This window comes from Saccostrea cucullata, unplaced genomic scaffold (assembly GCF_032062105.1).
Source record: "Saccostrea cucullata isolate Sc308-1 unplaced genomic scaffold, CSIRO_AGI_Scuc_v1 ctg1655, whole genome shotgun sequence".
NCBI classification, from domain to species: Eukaryota; Metazoa; Mollusca; class Bivalvia; order Ostreida; family Ostreidae; genus Saccostrea; species Saccostrea cuccullata.
In genome coordinates, this window is record NW_026930901.1 from 1 (window position 1) to 17,952 (window position 17,952).

The window sequence follows — 17,952 nt, forward strand, 5'->3', positions numbered from 1 at the left end:
AGTGTAAGGGCTCCGGAAATTTTTGTTTTTAACAATGATGTATTTGTATGTTCGAGTCAAAAAATTGTCAGGTAACGTCTTCGTGTATATGTATTGAGTGACATTCAACAGTATGTGCATTACTTTCCTATTTTGATTACTTTGAGACTGTTTTATTGTTTCACATGTGGGGACAACTCTAGATGAACTGTACTCAGGTTACTCAAGTTACGTCCTGGGCTATGTATGTGTATGTGTATAAATAGCCATGTCTATCTCAGATACGGTCCAAATAATGGCCGAGTCCAATTCAATTATCTACGGGAATAGTTCCAACCCCAGTAACAGTGACAATGAGGTATCATTACAGTCAATACACACATTGCTTATTCAAATGAACTCTAGACTCAGTGAAATCGAGAGCAAGATGTCCCAATTAAATGTTATCCAAAGTGATGTGGCCAAAATCAAGACAAAAGTAACTGATCTAGACTCTGAAATAAAGATCATTCGAAGTGAATTCAAAGATCTTGAGTCAAATGTAAGTTCTTTGGGGCAAGTATTTGACTCTGTGAAGGACACAGCGGAAGCGGCTAAGAAACAAGCTGATAGTAATAAAAATGAGATTAAGAGAGTGGGTTGTGAACAAATAGCGGCACAAAGACAGACTGAACGAGACCTGCAATTAATAAATAAAGAAAATGCGGAAATTAGAGACTCCATTGTCGACTTAAAAACCAGATCGATGAGAGACAATCTCATGTTCTCAGGTATTCCTGAACAGAAGGGTGAGGACACAGAGGGGGTTCTACAACTTTTTCTCCGGAAGAAATTCAAGCTTGACTACGAGATTTCATTCGAACGGGTCCACAGGCTGGGAAAGTTCACCGAATTTAGTGATAGACCCAGAAATATTGTCGCAAAATTTACATACTTCAAGGACCGGGAATACATTAGAACCAAAGCGCCACACAGACTGCATGGGTGTAACATCTGGGTTAACGAACAGTTCCCGGCAGAAATTGAGGAGAGGAGGAAAAAACTCTACCCCGTAATGAGACAGGCGAGACTAGACAAATGTAAAACAAAGCTAGTTCGGGATGTACTATATATCAACGGGAAGGTGTATACACCCCCACCCCCACTGATAACGGAGATGTCAGATGAAGCAGTATCCTTCAGTTCCTCCGGAAAGTTTTCACACGGAAATCGGTGGAGCCAAAGTCAGTAGCCACACGGTTTACATAATACCGTATAAACCCTATCAACCGCCCCGGGCGCTTAGAAAATTGCAAAAAGGGGGCGGTTATTTTGGTATTCTCTTTATGATATTTAATGTCATATTTTAACTTCAAAAAATCTTTTGAAAAAAAAAATAAATACAAGGAACCACTAAAATAATGTCTAACTTTACAGGGATTTTCCACTACCCCGTGTAGGGCCGAATATGGGCCCCATTCCCAATTGCAAAACCCCTCCCTTTTTCCCAAAAATGAACTGCCTATTTTCAATTTTTGAAAGAAGAAGAACTCAAACACGTTTAGGTTTGGAAATTTGAATGATACGAACAAACTTTTGAAGAATCTTGGGTAAAACTTAATTATAATGATCAATTCTCTGATTCATAGTTCTGAATAACTAAGTAAAAGATCAATTTTCATTCATCTTAAGTATTTATTTCTTGAAAAACATCATACAATAAAATTTCCCAATAAGTAATAAAATGTCGTAAAATTCCCAATTCCAAGGGCCTGGGCCCCATTCCCAAAAACGAGTGGAAAATCCCTGCTTTACTTAAAGTGAAGATAATCCATCCAATCTATGCTAATTATTCATTTTCCTACTTAGAAATTGGATAATGGACAGGTTTCATTTTCACTTTCTTCAATTTTTTGATAAGATTCTTGTTGATTTTAATCACTGTACAGGGGGCCCTTATTTCCTGATGGTTGAAAAAGATGTAAGGGGGCGCTTATAGGGGGTAGGGGCGGTTAATAAGGATTATACGGTACTCAACTAGATTGTCATGAGTAGATTTTTTTTCTCTTAAAAATGATTCCGAGTTTATTCATAAGCTATACAGTGCAGCAGCAAGTTTTTTTATCTGAACAAAAGCAATGTACGGTGTAATCAGGAAAATAAGACAATTTAACCTCCCTATAGAATGTCAATTCGATTTGTTTGATAAAATGGTTTTACCAGTGTTACTGTATGGTTGTGAAATCTGGGGTTTTGAAAATTTAGATGTTATTGAACGTGTACACTTAAAATTTTTAAAACATATTCTGTATTTGAAAAGTAGTACTCCGAATTATATGGTTTATGGTGAAACAGGACGTTTTCCTCTATCTGTTATTATATATCCAAGAATAGTATCGTACTGGTGTAAATTATTGAATTGCACAGAGAAGAAAATTTCATGTATATTATATCAATATTTAATTGCTAATTCACAATCTGAAATTGGTAAAAATCCTTGGATTGACTGTGTTCATCATATTTTTGATTCATGTGGACTATCTCATATTTGGAATGAACAGTTTTATCATAATATTAGTCAAGATTGGGTTACTTCTGTTGTTAAACAAAGATTACAGGACCAATTTATACAAAAATGGCATTCTGATATTAATAGTTCCTCTAAAGGTATTTTGTATAAAGCTTTTAAAACAAAATTTGAGGGCGAAAATTATTTAAGTTTTTTGCCGTTAAAATTCAGAAAAATACTTGTCAAATTCCGTACTACTAATCACCGTCTACCAGTTGAGCTGGGAAGATGGGCATGCACACCATTAAACGAAAGATTATGTACATTTTGTAATGATAAACATGTTGCTGATGAATTCCATTTTATACTTGAATGTTCTGCACTGTCAAATATAAGAAAGAAATATATTAATGAATACTATTTTACAAGACCAAATATTCTTAAATTTTCCCAACTGATGACAAAACAAGATGCAACGTCACTTAAAAAACTCTGTATGTTTATATTAAAAATATATGACTTAGTCTGTCCTCCATGATTTGTTCCCCTCATTCATTTTATTATTATATGTATCACATGTGATTTTTTCATATTTTTTTTTTCTTTCTTTTCTCCCTTTTCATTTCTTGATTTTGTATATCTTATACTTATATACCTCTGACCTGATTATATATATATGTTGTAAATATTTCTCTTTGCCCTCATGTACCATGTATTAAAATGGTGTTGAGTGAATAAATGAACTTGAACTTGAACTTAAAATTTAATGAGCTAAACATATTTTCTTAGTCGATAAACTTGGCTTTATAAATGGCCAATTGTTTTTTTTTCTGATTTTACATGATACATGAATATGATTTTATCAATTTTACAATCAGTATTATTAATCAATATTATGTTCCAAAAAAAGATGACAACCCCCTTACTGTATACATTTTATTTATTTTACCAATAATTTAATGTTCACAGGAGTCAGAAATCAATTTTCATTCAAAAACCTAATTGTTTTCATTTAAACAAATCAATTAAATATTTTAATATTGAAATGCTGAAATAAAATTTGAAAGAATTAAAAGTTTTCAGCATTTATGCGTATGCAAAAGGGACATTTGATTTATACAATCTAGATCACCAACTTTTTTAACAGGTGCATAGACACAGATCTGAAGTTAATATATTCTTAAATATTCAGAATTGAAGTTTCAATGAATTTTACATGTAATAAGATTTTTTTATTTATTTTTATTTGAAATACTTTTACAATATGTAATTCATGATATTATACAGAAAATGTTGTATTTCTCCAAGCCAGCAAATAATAAGTTGATATAGGTTCCCCAAGCCGGCAATAATTACGGAATTAATTAGATGGCGGTATGCTAAAGTAACTACTATGAACATAATTATCAGTGTAAAAATAATAAACAATTAGACTAAGTACTTCAAATAAACTTCTACAATCAAAATATTAATAAATATTCTACAAAATTTCGATACTTACATCAATATTAACAGACATGATAAATTTTTATTTATTTATTTTTTCAAAACGAACGAAATAAATAGCATACATTTCATGTTCTGGGAGCGAAACATCGAGGGGCGAACCATCTCAGCGCGAAACAGAATAGGCGCGAAACATCGCGGTGCGAACCATGCATCGGCGCGAAACATCCCGTTACCGTGCTGGGGGGTTACCGAAAATGTTGCCTTCCTGCAAATATTTGCTGCAAACTTGCAGCAGACATTGCTGCATGCTTGCGGCAATGGAGCTAAAGAAAGCATGACAGTCTATACAAAGCCTTGGTGTTTGCAGCAAATTAGCGGTAAGTCTGCAGCAACTGAATTAAGCTTGCAGCAAACATTTTACCATGCAAATGAGGTTTAAATTGCTGCAGTACAGCAAACACTGGATTTGCTGCAAACTTGCAGCAAGCACGTACAGTGCTGCAAACTTGCAGCAAGCACGTACAATGCTGCTAACTTGCAGCAAACAATTTCCTTATGGTTTTGGCACATTCCCGCATACGCGTACAAGCATCAAGTTCGCAGAAAGCTTTTATCATGACCTAAATCTGTTAATTATAGAGAAAATTCGCCACGTTTCTGAAATGATGCAATCCTGTGAAGTTTTGATAGGCTCTCTTTATGTTCCTAGACAAAGTTTTCATACTATTTTTTTTAATTAAAGTGCATTATAGTTTTTTTTTTATATGAACAGAACATTAAGAACTTTACATATAATTTTTAATTAAATATTACCGTGATTACAGTTACTAATTCAATTGAAAACATTTAACTGATTTGAGTATTCCTCATTTTAATATCACATATGTATATTTGCACTAAAATTCATAATAAATAGATTTAGATTTAGCAGTTACACCAGTTACTGAAACATCTGCTTTTAAGAAATATTTTTTTGATAAAAAAATAAAACAAAATCATTTCTTACCAGTTAGACAGGTCCAGTCCAAAGACTATTTCTACCTACGTAGCTATTAATAGCTACCTAGGTATTTAAAGCTACCCAAAGTAGCTATTTTTACCTACTTTCTGCTTTACTTGCATTTTGTGGCCAAATGCAGGAACGGCGAAACATGGTGAGCATAAAATTTCTTGATACAGTCACACTGATGATGGATATGACAAAAATTTGGCCAAAAAATGATTACTCCGTATATTATCAATTTTGCATAGAAATTAATGTAAAATTGCCGATTCAGGAAGTAATCATTTTTGGCCAAAATTTTGTTGTATTCATCATTAGTGTGACCGTATCAAAAAATATGGTATTCACCATTTTGCGCCGTTTGGTCTTTTGGCTGCAAAATGCAGAAAATATAAAAAGTAGGTAAAAATAGGTGAGACGGTCTAAGTTAAGACCAGAATCTGAGATTTTTAGATTGATCTCAAAAGTGAGCTGACTAAGTTTTATGGCCCCGGAGCCATGCAGGTCTATTCTCAAATAATATTCAATAAGCCTTATACCTGGACGAAACTTCTTCTTTGATGGTGCATCAATGAATATGTATACTAGTCTACATATACCAGACTAGGCAGACTTGATTCAAAAGGACAAAAAATCGTCGGCCTAAATCGAAGGTTTTTACAACGCTTAATTTGGATCTGTAGCTCTCTGCTTTATCTGTCCGAATTTTATCAAGCAGAAAGCTACAGTTCTGCAGCTAAAGGATTTGTAGCAACTGCAACGATTTAGAATATCTTAATTATCTTTAATATCATTCTTCATTAATTAATTGTTCGCACATTATCTACACTTATGCTATAAATCTTATCTGTATATGTTAAGGATTTTTAATGTGCTCCTGATCGTCAGGAAAGGATCATAAGTATATATAGCACGACAGAATTATTGCGGACCAGTTTAGAGAGGTATTATAGTAGTTTAGACACAGTGTGCACGTGATTGACAAAGATGGCGCCTTTGTTCGTCTGCTTCTGACAGAAGTGGCGGGAATTCTAGAGCCACATGGTTCATGTTTTGACGGCGTGGACTCTATATGGGTGGCGGAATTAGAGACAAGAAAAGTGAAAAGACTTAGGTTCTTAGAAAAGTAAATGTGGTATCATTCGTCCTACTAACAAGACGATAGATCTAGACTATACATTTCTTGTCTTCCAATTTTACAAAATAAAAGGTTATTCTCTTGTTTGGTATACATGACACCCCTTCCTGCCCCTTAAAACTGGTATTTATAAATTTATCAACCCTTGCCTTACATCTTAGTGTAAAATAAAACGATATTCTTTTAAAGAAATCTTTATAAATCTCCGCCTAAATTCATTACTGATTTTTTTTTATCATGGTTAGATTTATTTATAGAAACTTTTACTTTTTCACATTTCCTAAATTATCTTTACTTGCTTGAGCATGCTTAACACAGTTTGAAGATCTGATTTTTTTGCTAGAAATTTAAATAAATATAAATAGAGATTGCTTTTTTTCATTCATGCAGTATTCATGCATGATTCATGTAGCATGGGAAAGCACAGCAAACCATAACAAAAGCTCAAATGAACTTTAAGAACAGTAGTCAGGAAAAAAACCAGCATGATTCATTGAAATTTAATGACTGAATGAATAAATTCTACAAATAAATGCTTTAAAAAGTTCATAAAAAATTATTATATAACTAATATAAATCTCATAAAACAGTGAATTACATAAAGTGAAGCAAAAAATTTCTTCAAGACATTAAAACATGTAGAAAGGACGGATTCTATTTGATAAAGTCTGATATAATTACCAGTTACACTTGTGTAAATATATATAAAAGAAGATTTAAAAAATAGATAATCTATAAATATGTATATCAGCAATAACAAAATATACATTTGTACAGTACAACTTTGTTATAAAGAACTCTCTTATAATGAAAAGTCTCTAAAATCGTTTTTTTAAGGAATCCAGAATGAGATTTCTAACAATATCTGATAGAAGTGAAAATTGAGGTGTCAGTGATATCCTGGTAAGCAAGTTTTACTGTACTACATTATGCAACAATAAACCAATATAAATATAATGGTAGAAAATAAAATACCTTTTTTAAATACAAGGACACACAGGTACATACAGTGAAATCTGTTTTAATGGATCCCTTTTATTAAATTTCTGTTATGAGCATTTTAAACTTCACAATCTTTGTAATTTTAGATGCATAAAAATTTTCTAACACTACCAAAAAAAAAATACCCCCTAGTTATTAACTTATAATTATTTAATATCAATTCTCTGTAAAAATCAAAATTTGTGTTCTATTACCTTTGATGATCACATTCATTGTACATTACATGTACATGTATGTATTGAGATACACCAAAAGTCACAGGAAATGATTTTGACATCATACAAATGAAAACATTTTACATATATTTTTAATTTTTTACATTTAAATAAACATTGCTATATTTTTTTAGCTTGTTGTAATGAATTTCAATATCTAAACAAAATTGATTCAAATATGCTATAGTCTTGTTTGTTGTTTAAATAGGGGATTAACAAATCCTGTAAGATTGATATCCAATTAACCCCACCCCCATACCCATCTACTCTCAACTGATGACTAGTATATCATTCCCTTCTAGACATTTCCACTTCCAATATCTTTACTTTATCCTATGTAATTATATCTCCAACCTCACCCCTTCAACACTTACTCTAATCAAAGGATGAGAAATACAAACCATACTAGAATTGACATCCACTTTTCCCCTAATGGTTTAGCATTATAGAGTACAGGTACTATACCATCCCACAGAACAAGATGATTAGCCATACATAACTCCATGTATATCCCCTCCGTAACCCCCCCCCCCCCCCAAATAAGTACAAGATTTTGTCATACCATCAGAGTTGCAATGTTTTGAACCTTTTTGCAGTTTATAGAGCACATGCACCTTATTTGCCACTAAAAACTCAATCCATTCAGCAATTTGCAAAACTGACTTCAGAACCTTACATATATAGCTAGTTTCTTCTCCTATCTATGTTCTACTTTAAGCCTGGCCAAAGTGTGGCATATTGTCTTCCGAATACCTAGACATAGCTTGCCCTTCTGCCAGAAGTAAATCGAAATCAGTGTGTTGGATTTCTTCTTCTTTAGTGTCGTCCTTTTTTTCTGGATCCTTGGGGAGGCCTTCTTGCGGGTCTGGTTCAATTTCGAGTGGTGCTAACTGTGATGCATGCATAACTCCTTGGGGTGGGGCCTTCTTCTTTTTTGGTTTTGGTTTTGATTTTGACTGGACACCTAATGGTTTAACATTCAACTAAATTTTGAAGAAACAAAGACATAATTTATGACCAAGGTTAAAATTTTGTCAAAAGTAGGCCAAAGTTCAAGGTCAAATGAGAAAATTGTTGGTCTCCTACTAAAAGAGGGATTTATCCATATTTTGACATATAGGAAATAGTCATACTAGTGGTACCAACAAGTGAAGAAATTTTATGACTAAAATGTAGGAAATTTTTCTTTGCCAACTGATTGTTGATAGCTACAGATATCATTACTTAAATATTAAGTTATATCTGATGATTAATTTGTTGACAACCCCCCCCCCCCCTAAAAGGATTGCTTTTTGAGACAACAGAGCACAGACATGCACTTACCACATCTTCCAATGCTGCAATCCACTCCCTGAAAAAATGGGAGAAAAAAAATGGATCTCTGAGTTCCTAACAAAATCTATACAGTTGTGTATAAATTAACTATACATACTAATTAACAACAAAAAAATATATATCATATCTTACTTATGAAATAATTAAATGATGAATCTGACTAAAAGAGTAACGACACCCCTTTACAATCTCACTTTGAATTCATGTTCACAGCAAAGGGTATTTTATTCCCAATGGTTTTAAAACATAAACAAAAAAAAAAGAAAACAGACTTGACAGAGCGAATACTCTAATATAAAATCATACAGTACCTCATTTCTCTATCATCCCTGAATACAATCCAGTTATTCTTCATGTCAGTGGGTCTAGTCCCCGGGGGGTAGTTATGAGGGAAGGAGATCATGTAGTTAACGGTCCTCCCCACCGGAGGCTTAGGGCAGTCAGGTACCCCCTCACAGTCCTTTCCCACGCATATCTGGTCAACTACTGACTGAGAAATAAGAGAGAAAATTATAGACCTCATAATAAAGTAAAATCCCCATTTACTGCCCCTGCCCCTATAAGCGCCTCCTAGGTCTTTTTTCAATTATCAGAAAATAAGGCCCCCTTGTACAGTGATAAAATCATCTAGAATCGTATCAAAAATCTGCCAAAATTTGAAGAAGGTGAAAATGAAACTTGTCTATTATCCAATTTCTCGGTGGAAAATGAATCATTTAGCATAATTCCCGTGTATTATCTTCACTTAAAGTAAAGTTAGACATTGTTTTAGTGGTTATTTGAATTTTTTTTTTTCCAAAGATTTTTGGAAGTTAAAAAATGACATTAAATATTATAAAGAGAATACCAAAATAACCGCCCCCTTTTCGCAATTTTCTAAGCGCCTGGAGCGGATAATAGGGATTATATGGTACTGTAAATGTTTTACAATTAGCAGTGTATTTAATTCATTGATTTAGGCAAATGGTGTAGGGCAGTAATAACCCTGATACTCTGCCATGGTCCTATATTTTAAAGAAATATATCTTGGAAAAAAAAAGGAAAAGAAAAAGAACCACTGACAGAATTTACCTTTAATTTCACTGAACCATCCTGTTTCGTAGGACGTTCATTGTTAGACCAAACAAATGTACTATTCTCGTACAGTTCAAATAGATAACTCTTCCAGTCGTCACCTAAAATTGTGAAAATTTGTATTATTACATATAAGACCTAAAGCTCAGAAGAAAAAGCAAATATATCTACAGCACAATAGACAAGGCATGTATTGGCCTGATGGAAATCATATCCAGTGGGCTTTCTGAAGGGTAAATAGATATCTAAATACATTAATCACATATTAAAGAAGCTATTACAAATAAAACGCAATTAAATTTTAGAGATATTCAATTTTAGCGATCTTGACACCCTCGCTAATAATGCCAAAATTAAATCCTCCCTAAAAATTCTACTTATACGGTATCTGCATAATCACTGTGGAATCATCTTTTTTTCAGAAGGAAGGGGGGGGGATTGTTCATGGATTTTGTGTATCTCCATCACATGACTTTACCTTTATATGTGATTGCTTATTCAATCACTGAATCCTCTGTATATTGTAAGAGTTATACAAATATACAAAATTAAGTCTATATGAAGTTCAGTAAAATGTTGATAACCTATGAATTTAACCTCACCCCCCTCACCCCCACCCCCAACCCAGTTCCATGGGTACTGTGGCTACACTTTATGTATAAGTGTATTACTAATAAATAGCACAAATTAATTACATTTAGAATGTCAGTCATACCTTGAGTTTCACAGTACAATAGTTCTCCCTCTTTTAATATAAGACCATTTGAAGGCTTTGCCTGAACTGAAATGCAAATCAATTATTAAATAAATATATCATATATGTGATAAGCATTAAAAGTCTTGATTTTTATGTGTTATTATTTTATAATTATATCATTTTATTTAAAATTAATTTTTAAAAATTATTTTCCAGATTTGTTTATATTGCATTCATATTTGTATCTAAATAAAATTGGAGACACTTGTTGTGTCCCCATGAAGATTCAGGTGTATACATGTAGTTAATGTCCTGTCCGTTTGTCTAGCTACCTGTTTATCTGTTTGTCCAAAAAACTTTAATCTTGCCCATAACTTTTGACTGGGTGTGGCTATGGCTTTCATATTTCACAGGTGTATTCCTTCATTTCCTTATGACAAGACCCAAATCTTTTGGATATCATTAATTTGACCTCTTGACCTTCATCTAATTCTTGGGAGTTTGAACCCACTTCTACAAAAATTACCAAGGTTCAACCATAACTTTTGTACAGTGAGTACTAAGTCTTTCATAGTTCACAGGTTTATTCCTCAGAAAAGGCTTATATTTCCTCTTGATACCAACAGTTTTTACCTTTTAACCTTGACATTGGAGTTTGATTTGCATTTGAGAAACTTTATAGGGGGCATCAGCATAATCAGTGTTTCATAAACACCACTAAGCTAACTTTGGAGAGGATCCAGGAAAAGTCTATGTGCATATTAGTCTAAGTGCACTATACAGAAGAGTGAGAAGACTGCCATAACTGCGGGAGATTGGGAGGTGGGGGGTGTTTCTATGCATTCTGCATTTAGTTTTTATAGAGTCCATTGACTACATGGTTGTTTTTTAGTTCTATTTTCCCTTTTGCCAGTCAGGCAGATTTGCACAAAGATTTTCACCATGCCACTCTCAGCTGATACTTCAGTTTATACTGCTACAGAATTTATTTTCTATGTGTAGAGAAGGGTCCCACTTGAATCCATAGCATTTTCTCCCTTAAACCTGCTACTGTTACAGTACATTTGGTGATGTTATTCAGATAAAAGGAGTTGACAGAATGAGACAGACAGAAACAATTAAAACAGACATGAGTGAATAAAGATTCCATATTTGTCTACAGATCATTGATTCAGCCAGAAATAAAGGTAGGTGTAATAGTTACTTGTTCTGAAAGGGTGAACAGACTACTACGAGAAAATAACTCACCTTTTCCAGCGTTACAACCCATAATGCAGCGTAGTTGTTATGATATAATTAAATTTATCTGCCTGAAAGAAATAAATCATGCTAATTTTCAATACCGACCATTGGGAAACACTATTTTAATGTTGTACAGCTCAACATAACCCGTACGAAAGTTCGAGGCGGAATAGGCATGGCTTGGGCACGGCTAAGACACGGAATCCGCACGGGTTTTTAAAAAGACGCACGGGTTCTGCATGTCCAAGACACGGACACGGCTTCCGTGTCTGAAAGTTAATTCACAGAAACCTGTGTGGAGGTCGGAATCCCAGGGAGACGGTTTTTAACTCAGGCGGGTTTTGCTTCAAACTATTTATTTATATCTCCAGCTTTTTACTGAGCATGCTCAATCATAACTTCCTTTATTTGAATATTAAATTGGAGGGATTCATGGTCATGAGCTAAGTCAATGTGTCTTTTTGCTCTATTTAAAGGAATTATTTAACTAATAGATGTCAGTTGGAGTTGTATATATGTATGGGCATTTCTTCACTTTTGAACTAAATGCAGTAAGTGTAATATAGAATAAATGTCAATTTTTCAATTTTCATGATCTTTCTGTATTGCAATGTTGACAATGAACACGATGAAATAGTTTAGGTTTATTTGAATGACTTTAGTTGGACTTTCACTAATCATTATACCCCCCGCTTGAAAAGCGGGAGGGTATATAGTAATCGTTAATTCCGTCCGTCCGTCTGTACGTCCTTCCGTCTGTCTGTCCGTCCGTCCGTCTGTTACGCTTTGGGGTACCCATCTTATACCCCCCGCTTGAAAAGCGGGAGGGTATATACTAATCGTTAATTCCGTCCTTGCTAGTCCTTCTTTGTCCGTCCGTCCGTCCAGTCTGTTACGCTTTGGGGTACCCATCTCTTATCCGCAACTCCTCTCATACCACTGAATGAAATTTTATGAAACTTTCACAGAATCCACATATTGCCATTGTGCACCTCCTATGTCGACACAATTTTGGGTTTCCGGCCACAGGAAAACATATATATGCTCATCGCTCACAGTACCTCTAGTTTATAGTATATTTTATGTGACATCACTGTGCTCAGGTGAAAGTTTTAATTAAACTAAATTCCTCAGATTGTGCAAACTTGCTATAGATTAAATTACAATTAATTTTCATTAAAATCTCAATTAAAAACTAGCAGATTGTAACTGATAAAGTTAATCATGTAAACACATTCATATAAGATTTTTAACTTTTGAAATTCTAAAACTAAGCATTAATGTAAAGCAACGTGAAGTTAATTGGGTTTCAGTCACCATTTTGGCATCCACAGTTACATCAGGAGATTCTCTAAAAGCCATGACCTAGATGTAAACAAATGCACAGATCCCGTGACTCCTTATATGGTATACGGCACGGCTTTTTTGACACAGGTTTCCAAAAAACCGTTTTTCCATATATGGAAAAGGACACGGGTTTCAGACACGGGTTTACAGAATCCGTGAGTCCATATATGGAAACTAGGTTGTGTTTCTGCTGGGTTTTGGAAAAGTGCATGTCAATTTAAATATTCGGCCAATATCCCGTGCCGTGTCCGTGCCTCGACCACTTAGGCACCTTTCCTTAATACTTTATATAGGAGCACAGAATGCTAAAGCATGGGTTTCTGGAGACCCTGGGCCGTGTCCTAGCGGGAAGCTTTTTACAGTAACCGGTCAAAATTACTGTTCAATCACAATTTTCCAGTGAGAGTATTTTAACCCATGAATTACATCGACATCTCCATGATCTTAACAGAAATTACAGTATAAGTGTGGGAAATTCCCCAGCCCCCACTGGCCCAGTTTTAGGGACAACACTGCTAGGTCTTTTCGAAGTTACAAGATACCCACAAATTTTATGTCCAAACTGAAATGTAAAATTTTTTTATATATGCATGTTCCACTCATCAACTAAATTAAATCCCCATGAACTGATATTAAATATAATTTTCTAAAACCAAAAAAGTTTTCATGTGTTTGTATCAGAGACAATTTTGTGCCACTGCTAGGGATCGAAGACCCGGGACCTCTGGCTTGCCAGTCCAGTGCTCTACCAATTGAGCTAAAGGGTTTTAGCCCAATGTAAGATGCCATGTATCTTACACTACTACATTGTCCCCCTCCAGAGAATGAGATGTCCTCATCTCTTTTGGAGTGCTGATACCTGTAGGGCGAAGTTTTATGGACAATCACTCTCACCCACCAGAGAACACCTGCATGAGTCCCAATGTGGGCGCAAAATGTAACGGAGACAATTTTGCGCCTCAGCTGGGGTCAAACCCGGGACCTCTGGCTTGCCAGTCCAGTGCTCTACCTGAGCTGAAAGGTTAACCCACTAGCCCAAGCTAGTAGGATGCCATGTATCTTACACTACTACATGTTCACAAGGCTTTTACACAATTTTGATTCTATTTCAGCTGTAATGGACAGGGAACTATGTCGGCTAGACAGGGACTTGAACCCAGGATCTTATGCCACCACATTGGTGATCTATCACTGAGCTATCTGGCTCTTCTCACCCTACCCCTCCCTTTTTCTTGATGTTTTCCATCCTGAAATTAAACCTCGGTGGACTATACTTACGTAACCATCCGTGGATTTTTGTGTTGACTGCCAAATATAACAGGAGAGGAAATGTCAGACAGACTAAGGTGAAACTGATATCCATTGTGATGGTTGTGTTTTGCCGTGTCTCAAGTGCATTGTCAAGGGTGAGGACAATACTCATAATAACTCATGTTTCCCTGGATAACTCCCCATATTGCGTATATCTTATATAAACACCTATTAATTTAAATAAATCTGTCTGAAATAGATATTACTTCACGATATCAATATTTTAATTTCCATTTTTACAAGACCTGAAGACAACTGAAAATTTTATACTGAGTAGCAAATAAAGACCAAATTTCATACTTCATGCCATCTACAAAAGTAAAATCGTTAGGACTGTGGCTTTTTTGCAATATTTCAGATTTGCAATTTATAATTAGACCTAAGTTTTTATTATTTGGAGTTTTCATGTGCTCAAAATCCATAAGCCCACTTGTAGCCGTCATGCTTGTTTTAATATACAAGGGCGGATTCAGGGGGGTGTTCTGAACCCCCCCCCCCCCCCCCCCCCCCCCCCCCGCTCATTGATTTTTTTTTTTTACAAGTGTCATTTTATCATTTTGTTAATTAATTCCTTCCGTAAAAACTTAAGAGCTTGTACAAAAATCATCAATCCGCCAACATATTTTTCTTTTGATAAACGCTACACAAACATACTTCATACTAAACTAAGACACAACTGTTTAAATACTGAATTATGGTCTATATAAACGCAATATTATCAACAGTCCTCTTTGTTCCTGTGGAAAGTATGAAGATGTTTATCATTATTTTTTTGCTTGTACAAAGTATGCAAATGCTAGAAACAATCTTTTTAACCACCTGTTCATGCTTGAAGAATTGGTTACAATTGACACTAACCTACTATTTATATGGGGTGATAGAGATTTGCCTGTATCAATTAATATTAATATTTTTGCTGCTGTCCATAGATTTATTACTGAAACATGTAGATTTTAAATTGATTTGTAATTTAATTGCATCACTTGAAAATATTATAATTATTATATTTTAATGTATTATTTGCATGACATATTGTTATATTTATGGAGAGGAACTAGTAAGTTGCAAGAACTTGTTTCCAATCCATTTGACTCGTTCAATAAAATATGTTCAAAACAATGATAAGATTCTAATAAACATAAACCCTTTGTTTGTACAACTGTGAAATATAATGTTCACTCGTTAACAGGAAATTCACCCGTGACACATATAACAGGTTCAACAGAGAGATTCGTTCCGATGTATTCGTAATGTAGCACTAAAGAATAACCCGCAAGTGCATTTACTGTGAACAATGTAGAGAGTTCCAACAACAGTAAACATTTGAATGGAGAGAAAAACGTTTTGAAAAAAAATTGGATTTACGTATTTATATGGATTATTTTTTTTAAAAAAGGAATAAGCAATCTAAAAGGTTTGTTTTGATTAATTTATAAGTTATTTTTGTGCAAAGTTTGTATCCTTCAAAATCGTTTCGTTGCGATGTCTGCAATTTTTTGCTACATTACGAGTAAATCTTATTGTAACGTGTGTTTAAAAATGAGGGCATATTGACAGTACAGTTAATTATTCTAACTACTGTGAAATATAGAATCCATTTTTAATCACTTTTTAGTGAACGCACACAATACACAGGTAATAGGAACAGAGAGAGTGCCTCGACAACAAAGTAACTGTGCATCTAAAAAAGTCACATTTTTTAAACAAAGTCTAAAGTACAATGTAATCATGCAGGTACCAACAACAGTAAACAGCAAAGTTACGGTGTTGCTCAGTAATATTCTTTTGCTGATAAAATGCATGTTTTTAAACTATGAATAAACTGTCTATTATTCGGGGGGGGGGGGGGGGGGGGGGGACACCCCCTACATGCCATACCGTGTTTTCAACCCCCCCCTAGTTTTGACAGATGAACTCCAGTTTATGTAAATTTTTTTTCAGTTAAACAGTTTGAAATTTCATGAATTGTACACCGTGTTTATAAATCCAAATCATATTGACAGTATATACCCAAGTTAAGTTGAAAAGCACATTAGGGATTCTGAAAAGAATTCAATTTTTATTAGTGTTTAAAAATTTTGCACATTAGTTTTTCTTGGAAGTCATTGACATAGGACTAAATTAATTGTGCAAAAAGTTTTAAGACAACTTGAAGTCATCTTGCTTCATTCCTAAACATTTCAAAAAATTTTAAATGTGTTGATTCTAAAGTCTTGTGTTAAATAAATTAAATTGAAAACATTTTATTAAAAATTTGTGATGATTTCCGGTCTTTAAAAAAGCTACAAAAAGTACCCTCAAAATCTGGAAAATATATTTTAGAACCGTTTTACAAAATTTTCTCAATAAAACCCCCACCTATGGGAATGAAACATGCCATCCCCCTTTTGCCTACATAGCGATTCAATCCCCCCCCCCCCCCCCCAACATGAACTTCTGGATCCGCCACTGATATAAAAGTTTTTTAAAGTTAAAAACTATAAAATTAATGTACAACCTCTTCTAGGAGCGCTGGCCGCTGCCCCCATTTGCCCTAATCTAATGACATCTCCTTATCCAGGCTAGAATTCCAAATGACGTGTCTGTGTTGAAGTCTGCACATATTAAGTTTGCCGGTCCTTGGGAACTGACGTAAACAGAACCAAAAAGGATTTGACTAATTAAGGACAAAATCATTTCATGTATCATTTGAAATCTGTAAGAATACCTTTAATATAACAAAATAATAAAAGAAATGTCTCACCTGATTTCAATTTTAGCAAAAAAAAGTAAATAAAAGAAATAATATTTGTTATTAGCCTTGGCTAACTTTTTAAAATATTTTTCTACTGACTTCACTAAATGCAAAATATTTTGAATTTCGAGCCCGACTTTTTAAGTAATAAATATTACACGACTTGGTCGACTATCAAGACCATTAGGCTAGATATTTTGATATTTAATAATGTTCAGTTTTGAGGGATAAGAAATGAATTAGTGGTTCTTTTTCCTGAAAGTGTGTGTGTGGTGGTGAGGGTGTGTGTGTGTGGGGGGGGGAGGGGGGGAACATTCAATCTTAGGGGTGTTTTCCAATTTTGAAAAAAAGACTTCACATTTGTGTCCCTTTAACCCCCCCCCTACACACTTCCAGCAAAGATTCATACACACGTATGGAAAGATAAGGTTGTGGTAGATAATATCTTTGTTTTAGGTCCTTTTTAAAAAGTTTTGCGAATAAAAAATGAAACACATTTCAAAAACTACTGAAGCCTAAAAATTGAATGGATTTGCAGCATTTCCGAAGATTACAAAGAATTTTAAAGACTTTTTTTGGGATGGGGTGTAAGTTATTTTAAAATAAAGAGTTACATGTTAGTTCCTTCAAAAGATATAATTTAAAAAACGATACATTTAGATAGCCAACACATGCAGCTAAAGATCGGGGAAATCTAATATCAAATTAAACCTCGGATGTTACATATCATATATAAGATATATAAAAACAAATACAATTTTTTCTACCATTTTCTCATAAAAAAAAGTAAAAGTGAAGGTGAATGGAGGAAACTAGATGTTTGAGAATTTATCTATTCAATACATAAGTTTGACATATCAATATTTATTCTCTGAAACGTTTCCCCCCCCTCTCTCTCTCTCCACTTGGCAAAAAATTAAAGGGGGGGATAAATTGGC

General features: G+C 34.2%; 2 protein-coding genes across 3 annotated transcripts; one reads left to right on the top strand and one right to left on the bottom strand.

Annotated features, from left to right (window-relative positions):
* Positions 1-274: 274 nt before the first annotated feature.
* LOC134230520 (uncharacterized) lies at positions 275-1,210 on the top strand. Its single transcript, XM_062712355.1, has one exon. It carries the CDS (start codon positions 275-277, stop codon positions 1,208-1,210), a length of 936 nt encoding a protein of 311 aa, XP_062568339.1.
* Positions 1,211-6,631: 5,421 nt separating this feature from the next.
* LOC134230500 (uncharacterized) lies at positions 6,632-16,886 on the bottom strand. Of its 2 annotated transcripts, XM_062712339.1 has the most exons (7): positions 16,778-16,885; positions 11,629-11,690; positions 10,399-10,464; positions 9,681-9,784; positions 8,921-9,099; positions 8,598-8,625; positions 6,632-8,257 (listed from the first exon to the last, which is right to left on the bottom strand). In XM_062712339.1, exons 2-7 carry the CDS (start codon positions 11,648-11,650, stop codon positions 7,988-7,990), a joined length of 669 nt encoding a protein of 222 aa, XP_062568323.1. In that variant the 5' UTR covers positions 11,651-11,690; positions 16,778-16,885; the 3' UTR covers positions 6,632-7,987. The 2 variants fall into 2 exon arrangements, with proteins under 2 accessions (XP_062568323.1, XP_062568322.1); XM_062712338.1 differs by lacking the exon at positions 11,629-11,690 and having other exon boundaries at positions 16,778-16,886.
* Between the last annotated feature and the right edge of the window lie 1,066 nt (positions 16,887-17,952).